Source organism: Lactuca saligna, chromosome 5, assembly GCF_052625555.1.
Source record: "Lactuca saligna cultivar CGN05327 chromosome 5, ASM5262555v1, whole genome shotgun sequence".
NCBI classification, from domain to species: Eukaryota; Viridiplantae; Streptophyta; class Magnoliopsida; order Asterales; family Asteraceae; genus Lactuca; species Lactuca saligna.
In genome coordinates, this window is record NC_136421.1 from 6,016,197 (window position 1) to 6,025,730 (window position 9,534).

At 32.3% G+C, this 9,534-nt stretch overlaps 1 protein-coding gene and 2 long non-coding RNA genes across 3 annotated transcripts; 1 reads left to right on the plus strand and 2 right to left on the minus strand.

The window, feature by feature from the left end:
• The first annotated feature begins 704 nt into the window (after positions 1–704).
• Positions 705–1,712, plus strand: LOC145045017 (zinc finger BED domain-containing protein RICESLEEPER 1-like). The gene is made up of 3 exons (XM_078993370.1): positions 705–1,232; positions 1,483–1,549; positions 1,660–1,712. The coding sequence occupies exons 1-3, from the start codon at positions 705–707 to the stop codon at positions 1,710–1,712; spliced, it is 648 nt and encodes a 215-aa protein (XP_078849496.1).
• Positions 1,713–2,575: 863 nt separating this feature from the next.
• Positions 2,576–4,854, minus strand: LOC144998826 (uncharacterized). Its single transcript, XR_013660447.1, has 3 exons — positions 4,413–4,854; positions 4,053–4,148; positions 2,576–2,812 (listed from the first exon to the last, which is right to left on the minus strand). It is a non-coding gene; the product is annotated as an uncharacterized LOC144998826 (long non-coding RNA).
• Positions 4,855–5,692: 838 nt separating this feature from the next.
• On the minus strand, positions 5,693–8,598 carry LOC144996917 (uncharacterized). The gene is made up of 2 exons (XR_013659667.1): positions 8,182–8,598; positions 5,693–6,609 (listed from the first exon to the last, which is right to left on the minus strand). It is a non-coding gene; the product is annotated as an uncharacterized LOC144996917 (long non-coding RNA).
• Positions 8,599–9,534: the final 936 nt, after the last annotated feature.

Consider the following 9,534-nt stretch of genomic DNA (forward strand, 5'->3'; position numbering starts at 1 on the left):
CTACGTTGTTGTGCACATATCATCAATCTCGTGGTTCGAGATGGCTTGGAAGAAGAATTTGATTCTATTACTAAAATTTGAGGCACTATAACGTATGTGAGATCATCACCAGCTAGATATAAAACATTTAAAGATTGTGTTGCTCGTGTAGCTATTGAATGTAAACAAAAACCATGCCTTGAATACGAGATGGAATTCAACATATTTAATGTGGGAAACAACAGTAAAGTATGAACAAACCTTTGATAGGTATATTTGTCTATTATTTCTTTATATTATTTTATTTCTTTAACTAATAAAACTAATATCCATTGTGTATTTTATTTTCTCAATAGGCTTTACACGATAGATTCAAATTATGGAGCTCATTTTCGAAGTGAAGTCATTGATGATTGTGAAGGGAGCACAAGAAAAAGGAAAAGAAAAGTTAAAGTCATTGGTGCTCTGAGTGAATCTGATTGGGAGACTGCAAGGTATGATTCACTTTTTAAAGTTCTTGTTTTTAATAATTATTTGGTTACTTATATATTGTTATTTGTATTTAATATAGGAATATGATTGAGTAATTGAAAATATTTTCAGATGTTACAACCAAGATATCTGATACAAAGTATGCAATATCGAATACATTTTTTTCTTAGTTTGTGAAAATGCAAGCCACAATCACTCGAATGTGCTTGAGTACGGATGAAAAAAAGAAAAATATGGCAACGTCAATGAAAACCAAATTTGATAAATACTGGGAAGACATTGATCACATGAACTTTTTGTTGTATGTTGCCGTTGTCTTAGATCCACGCTTCAAACTTCGATATATCAGTTTTTGCATTGAAACAATTTATGGTAAAAATTCTGAGAAGGGCAAACAAATATTAGAAAAGGTAGAGAAGACTCTTCAAGAATTGTTTAACCACTATAAGGATAAATTAGAGAAAAAAGAAGTACAAAACAAACAAGGTGGTGTTTCTAGTGACATGTCAAGTAGTTTTGGTGACGCAACTATTGACTTGGAAGAGTTTGACAAGTTTGATAGTGCAGATCAAGAGACGAAGAGTGAAGTGGATATATATTTAGCATATGGAAAAGAAAAAAGAGACGATAGTTTTGATATTTTGGGGTGGTGGAAAGCAAACGCAGTCAAATTTTCTATATTGTCTAAACTAGCTAGACATGTTTTGGCAATGCCGATCTACACGGTTGCATCAGAGTCTGCATTTAGTACCGGTGGTCGTGTAATAGATAAGAATAGAAGTTCGCTTTAACACCGAAACCGCTGAAGCCTTAATATGTACACAAGATTGGCTACGGTCTACACCAGCAGATCTTGAGCTAATTGGTACTATGTCGAGTAAACAAATAGATGAATTGAATGAGAAGTTGGCTGATATAGAAATCGGTAAACTTTTCTCCGTAATCAGTATGCTTTCAGTTTTAACTTCATATTTCAAATACATACTAATATCGTTATATTTTTCTATATAGATACACTTTCAAAACGAAAAAAATCTTCCAATGATGTTAAAAAAGATATGGATTGACATGCTAGCACGTAAGTAACATATCATGTTTTGCCATATGTTTTTGGGTTATCGTGGTTTTTTGTTTGCCTTTCTGCCTTAACTTTTTTATGTTTTTTTTTTTTCATATTTATGATTTAAGATGATCAAGCTTCAAGTGAAAAATGGAAAAAGACATTCGATGGATTTTTATGATAATTTGAATTTAGCTTTTTCTTTGGTGATAAAAACAAGTTTAGTAGGAATCATCTTCGTTTGTACTTTGTGTTTGTTTAAGACTATGTGGGTTGCAAAAGGAATTCCATATCATTAGGACATTAGTCAAACTTATTATTGGAATATTTCTTACAAGATTATAACAAGTTCAAATTCAACCAAAGTTCAATTATTAATTTATTAGTTTGTGAGAGTAGTTACGTTTGTATTATTGTTTTTTAAGCCACTTACAATTTTTGCTTATGTACTTTTGTTTTGGGCCAAAATTAATGGTTTCAAAAATGAAAAAAAAAAAAAAAGTCACACCATACAAGCGTAAATGCACATGGTTTTTAGTTTTCAATGTTTCAAAAATACTACACCATTAAACATAAAAAAACTCACTACAAGGAAAAAGGCCATTACCGGCGACAAAAGTCGCCGGTAAAAGTCCCAAAAGTCGCCGGTAATACTAATTGCGGCGATGCGTCGCCGATACTGAGTCGCCGATACTGCCTCGTTGCTATTGATCAGTTTGTCGCCGCTAATGATAAAAGTCGCCGCTATTGACACTGTCGCCGCTAATGAGTATTGTCGCCGCTAATAAGCTAGTCGCCGGTAATGACTTCTGTCGCCGGTAAAAGTGTTGCCGGTAATAGCTTTTGTCGTCGGTAAAAGTGTCGCCGGTAATTGTTTTTCAATTTTTTATTTTTTTTTTAATTAATGATGGTTGCCGGTGATAATATCGTAGGTAAAAATGTCGCCGGTAATAACAATCTTCGATTAAATATCAAAACCAATAGTGTCGATGCTAATTACAAAACAAACATCCTATTAAATATCAAACATAATAGTGTCAATGCATACAAACAAACATCCAAATACAATTAAATATCAAAAGTCATAACATCCGAGTAGCAAAACAACAAAATTTTTACAATCTACCAAATAGCAAAACGTGACAACATATGCAAATAAAACCATCCTTACATACCATCATCGTCGTTCCCATCGTTTCCTTGATTATTTTGGGATTGAAAAAACGAATAAAGCTCATCCCTACATACCGGGTCGGCGAGCATTGCACGAAGATTTTCCAACTACATAATTAATAACAATATATATAAACTTATAAGTTAGATCGTCAAACATAAACAAAAACTATCAAAATACATTTTTATTTTTAAACTAAGATAGAAAACCAAAGTACATTGCTATTTCTTGCACTTGGGACAAAAACCAAATTACCAAACTTTTTAGCAAATAATCACCACAAAACCAAAACTACCAAATCAACATGCATTTTACGATGCTAAAGTAGATTGTTATTTTTAAACAAAGATAGAAAACCAAAGTATATTGCTATATTTTGCACTTGGGATAAAAACCAAATTACCAAACTTTTTAGCAAATAACCACCACAAAACCAAAACTACCAAATCAACATGAATTTTACGATGCTAAAATAGATTGCTATTTTTAAACTAAGATAGAAAACCAAAGTACATTGTTATATTTTGCACTTGGGACAAAAACCAAATTACCAAACTTTTTAGCAAATAACCACCACAAAACCAAAACTACCAAATCAGCATGTATTTTACGATGCTAAAGTAGTTTGGGTAAAAACTAAAACTTTCTAGTTTTTGTATATAAGTTTTTAAACAATTATATATATATATATATATATATATATATATATATATATATATATATATATATATATATATATATATATATTATATTTTTTTTTTCCAATTATAACAATAATTAATTTTTATGTATATAAGTTTTTAAACAATTTTATAATTTTTTTTGTGTTTTTTTTTTCAAATTATAACAATAATTTTTTTTAATTTTTTTTTCAATTATAGCATCCTACTTATACTAAAACCACATAGTTTTATATAATACATAAGAAGATGAAATTCACATACTTTTACATACATATACCACATATACACCAAATATAAATACATACACATACACACAAAATAACATCCTACTTAAACCAAATACACATAATTTCACATATATACATAATAACATCCTATTTATACCAAATACAAAAGTTTCACAATCATATATCACATTTACAACAAACATACATACATTCACATACACACAATAACATTCTACTTATAACAAATATATATAATTTCTATCAAATACTAATATACCACATATACATCAAACACACATACATTGGCATATATATATATACCAAATTCACATATATTCAAACAAATACGAAATATACAATCTAATTTTCACATATCACAATTTTCACATAATTTCACATATAAATACAAAATTCACAAAAAAATGAAATAATAGTACCTGTAGTGGCGGAAATCAACAGATATGTAGCCGGAAAAACTAGTCTTCACCCGAAATTACCCTCACCGGAAAAACTGAACAACACCACCAAAATCACTGAAATTGAACAATTTATTGCAATTTAGTCATCAAAATCAGCTTTTAATAATCAACAAATGTCCCTAAATGCTAAAGTACAACGGGAAGCTATACAACTAATTGCAATTTAATAACTACAAACAAGAAATTGAATAACTTGCTTCTAATCCAAAACAACACCACCAAAAACAAGAATATGAACCATTTATTACCATTCAATCACTAAATAAACCTACAAATCGAAATTAACATACAAAAAATGAAATCACCAAATAAACTTACCTTTCTTCAAGAAATGGAGGTAGAAATTGGTCCAAAGGCTTTAACCACACCAAGAGATATTTGCTTGGAACAATGTGGGGAGAAATTTGTTTGGAAGAAGCAAAGTGAAGAGAAAATCGGCCAAATGGTGAAGGAAATTGGAAGCAAACAGAAAGCAAAATGAAGAATGAAAGGTTTCTGTGCGTTTTTTTTTATCTGCGATAGGCAATAGCGGCGACACCAGACCCTTTACCGGCGACAATGAGTAATAGCGGCGACAAACTGGAGGGAAGGGTACCGCGTCATTTTTAGCAGACTATTAGCGGCAACTTTTTTTAACCTTTAGCGGCGACTTTTGTGTGGCCGGTATTAGGTTAGACTAGATAACACACCCCACCCGTTGGATTGGATATCTCATCAAACGGTTGAGATGCAACAGAAGGGGAAAGTGCGGATTCGGGTGTCAACCCTTTAGCGGCGACATTATTACCGGCGACATGGGGCTTTACCGGTGACTTTATCTAAAGTCGCCGGTAAAGCCCCATGTCGCCAGTAATAGTGTCGCCGCTAAAGAGTATATTTCTTGTAGTGACTGCACCAAATGGTAGACACGGTTTAAAACCGAAACCGCACCTATACAAACCGAAGCCGCATTTAAAAACCGCAAAACCGAACCATTGAAAAACCGCACCCAACGGTTCTAAGAATGCAAAAACCGCACCATGCGGTTTGCGGTTCGGTTTTCCCTTAAAACCGCACCAACCCGCACCATGCTCACCCCTATCCAATATAACACAAACAAGTATCAATTATTTTACACAATTTCATTAATATTATAAACAAGTATCAATTCTTATATACAATTTCGTTCGTAACTGAACACAACATGAAAAAACAAAACTGCTGACCAATACGAAAGATAGTCCATTTTCTAGTTAAATTTTATTTTTAAGTTGTGTCAAATTCTTTTTTAAAAAAAAATAAATAAAAATTAAAAAATGTTTACACTTTTTGACCCGTATGCCACTTTTACGGCTTTAACCACTAATAATGTAAAAGTGAGATGCAATTTCCACCCCTTTCGCACTTTGGCCCATATATTAACTTTTTAAAAGTTACTTTAACTAATAACCTTCAATAAAAACACAAACCATAGCAAATAACACTGAACTTTGTCACTAAAAAATATAGATAACGCTCTTTTTCATGATAATAATTAATTTGTATTTTTCTATGGAGTTTCATAATATACCAATTTACATTTTGTTATATAATAATATTTATCGAATTTGGACCAAAAATTATGTAAGGATGTGTATTGATAATTGGTCCAAAATTTAATGTCATCATCTCACAGCATTTTCATGAAGAAAACGTTGCCACATCACCCACCCAATCTTCTTACAAAAACATCATTCTCCTGGATATAAATCATAAGGCAAAGATTTCAAGCTCATCAACATTTCATCTCACTAAAACCATAAGAAAAATGCCCACAATATCACCATCTTCTACCTCTGATCCTGCAACTTCTTCATTTATCCCTGAAAAAATGGCTACAAAACTTCCGGTTGAGATAGGGACGAAAGGAACAGTCGGGTCGCTCATAATCCAAGAAATCGAGTACTTCAACAGGCTCGAAATCCCAGTAGCATCTCAAACACGCAAAAATGGCAGACACACGAAGCCAAGAAGAAAGAACAGGTTCGTACCAAGCATGTGTTCAGCCATCGAAGTGGAGAAAATTACAGTGGTACGTTACAAAAACCCTAAAAGATTATCGATTTAGCTATTGGTTTCTGAAAGCTTGGAGAAATTAAGCTTCTTGAGTCGATTTGTTATGGGATCGGGCATCCTGCACTTTATGTCCACCACTTCAACTATATAAGAACCCTTTCGTCTATTAGGATTCCGGCCACTTTTTCTCGTTTTGTGGGTTTTGGTTTTCCGGCCGGTGTCGGTGTTCTTTTCGTTTGTACTGCTGCTGTTGCTTGAGCTTGCTTCAATGGCGGAATTTGAAGATGCATCTTCGACTGTGTGTAATTCTCTTGACATTAAGGCACTTATTGTACCGGTGGTTCCAATTTTGATGGATCCTCCGCCACCCTTGATAGATTCAAGTGCTGGAATCATGTTTTACCACCAATCTTGATCGATAGTGAAATTGCTCACGAATCTTAATTTTGTACTTAATCACAAGTTCGCAGCCTCTTTAAAGCTACAAGTTTCCAGAAATGGTAGTAATAAATACATGACACGTAAGAAGATGAAGTTTGTTTTGATAAAATAAACATAATTATCGTGAAATTAACAAGGTATGCACTACCATTATAAAACAAAATTTTGGGTATGCACCACAATAACAAAAAGAATCATATTTTATGGTACAGAATAAATTAATAACAAAGCACGTAATCGTGATTCATGGAACAAGTACTTATTCCTAAGTACCATGTTTCTTGGTGTATCTTGTATGCATAAATGTTTTCAAAATGATCGTTGTGATATCAAGACTTTAAATGAGAATCAAATGATGTTAGATTGGGGTTGTAAAACAGGTATGTTGATAATCAAAACCTGGATATCTGTTACATCGAGAATGTACATTTTCTTGAATTATATTTCGATTGTTGCATGAAATTAGCGCGACCATAATCCAGAAAAGAACTTTGTTTTCTTAGGCACAAAAAAAGAGAGCAACATACTAAAGTATGTGTATGGAAAGTTTAGATTCCTTAGAGAGTAAGAGACCAATATGTGGTGTATTTTTAGTATATTGCTCCTTTGCAACATAGTATTTGAAAGCTTCTAGCTTTTAATTTATTTTTAAAAACTCGAAAAAAAAAAACTTCATTAAGTAGTAGAGCTTCTAGCTTTAGCGCTAAAACAAAAAGTTTTGAATCTAATAAGGTGCCACCTTGTGGGAATATAATCCTACTTCTTTTTGGCACTACTCATATGAATTCAAACTAAACCAAACACAACATTTTGGCAATGAATCATTATAATGTGATCAAACCAAAGTGATTGAAACCGACAAAATATTGTTTCATGATGCCTAAAAAACAGAATACATGCTTAATTTCTTATTGAAATAGGTTATCAAGATTAATGTCACATTGATATCATTGGCAAAAAAACGGATACTCAAAGGGTAAAGCAACATCACGTATATACATTATATATAGTGCTCTTATTTATTAATATTTTTAAAAATCTGAATTTTACAAACCTTAAACTCTATTTGTTAAAAGTGATTATTACAAATACAACCTACTAAAATGCATCTAAAAACCGTTTCTTCTATCATGTGTTATAAAAGTTAAACATATGATTCTAACTATTCAATATCTTCAAAACACGACACTGATAATGCTCGAGGAGATAAATCTAACAAAATTCACCCACTTGAATAATTCAAAAGGTTGAAAATCATCAAGAAAAAGCTTGAACATTGCACAAAATCATTTAAGGTAATATGAACGAATTTAGTTATCATCCTCGGTTCCAATCAAATGCAAAGAACGACATGTTAACTATTACCCTAAATAAAACTTTTTGTTCATTTCAAGTCATTTCTTGGTGAATTCAAACTTTACTGACTAAAGTAGAAACTGGAACAAGATTGGTGGCCATTGAATGCAATTAACCCTAATTAAAAAAGTAGGGTGAAGTGGATGAAGGCACCGAACTTAATCTTTAATCAATGGCATTCAATAAATTTGGGACAACTTCAATAAACACCATAACTAATCATCAAATTTGAAGTGCAGAATTGATGGAGAACTACCTTTAAAACCCTAGTGCCCACTTTTTAAATCGATCTTAAACCACACGCCATGGGCGAGAGTGTGTGTAAATGTGAAGAAACAGTGGGGCAAATTCCATAAAGCATCATAAGGAAGATAAAGAATCACGGATGGAGACAGGAAACCCCATTAATGAGTCACCTTCTGGTAAGCATCAAGAAACCATTTTTAACAGGTTTGAAAAGGGAAAACCAAGGAAAAGCTTACCCAAAATGCGAAAAGTTCTAATAGAAGAATCTTGTATGAAAACCTTCAAGAAGAAGCTCCGGATTTTTTTAATGTATGCAGCCAGCTATCAAAAAAAACCAGGGAGAAAATCAAGAACAAGATCCGACAAGAAATGTGGCCTTGCATTTTCATGGTCCTAAGGACCCCTTTTTTTATGGGCTGATATGTAATCGTACACCCTCTCATTTAACGGTTTTTTTTGTCAAATTAATTTATGGGGTAATAAATTACACTAATGGTCTCTATGGTTTGGGTTAATTTGCATGTTTGGTCCTTAATTTATTTTTTTAACTCGGAAGGTTGCTATTGATTGTTTTTGCTGCGCGTTTGGTCCCTTTCTTACCTAAAAAGACTAATTTGCTTTTGATTTTTTTAATTTATTTAAATAAACACACCCCAACCTCACTTCCACCTTACCTTAGATTACCTTACATACCCCACCTTATTTAAATAATTTAGAAAATCAAGGGCAACATAGAATTTTTGGATAAGACAATGACCAAGCACGCAATAAAAACAAACTATAAGGACTTTCCGAGTTAAAAAAATAATTTGTGGACCAAACGAGTAAAATACACCAAACCATAGGGATCATTTGTGTGATTTACTCAAGGGATAATGACTTAAAAGGTAATGTATTTTTCGATTTCTACATATATTGTCATTGAGTTTTTTTATTCCATATTTACCCATTCAACCACTTTAATTATACACATTTGATCCTTATGTTCGGCTATTTCAAGTAAACCGGAAAAAATGATTTAATAAGGAAATATATTTTTCAATTTGTCCACATTTAGTCCTTATATTTTTTTTTCACATTTAGTCATTAATATTTTTTTGTTGTAAAATAAGTCTTTATTGTTTTTCTACACATTCAGTACTAATAACCAATTTATTTAGTTTTTCACGTGTCATCCTATATGGGGCAATCATTAACGAGGTGTTCAGGGTTGTTCGTGCTTATGGCCACCACGTCCTCAACCGCTTGATTGCTCAGGTCATGCATTTCGCTTAACTCTTGTGTTATGAACGTTATAACTTCTTCATATGATCTCAGATTTTAACAATCTTTATATCCATACGTTCGCATTTGTTGTGGTTAG

Excerpts from the sequence above, each read along its gene's own strand:
- LOC145045017 (XM_078993370.1), top strand. The coding sequence starts at position 705 with ATGGCAACGTCAATGAAAACCAAATTTGATAAATACTGGGAAGACATT. Across the intron at positions 1,233-1,482 it reads CATTTAGTACCGGTGGTCGT|ATACACTTTCAAAACGAAAA; the intron begins GTAATAGATAAG and ends TTTTCTATATAG. Across the intron at positions 1,550-1,659 it reads ATGGATTGACATGCTAGCAC|ATGATCAAGCTTCAAGTGAA; the intron begins GTAAGTAACATA and ends TTATGATTTAAG.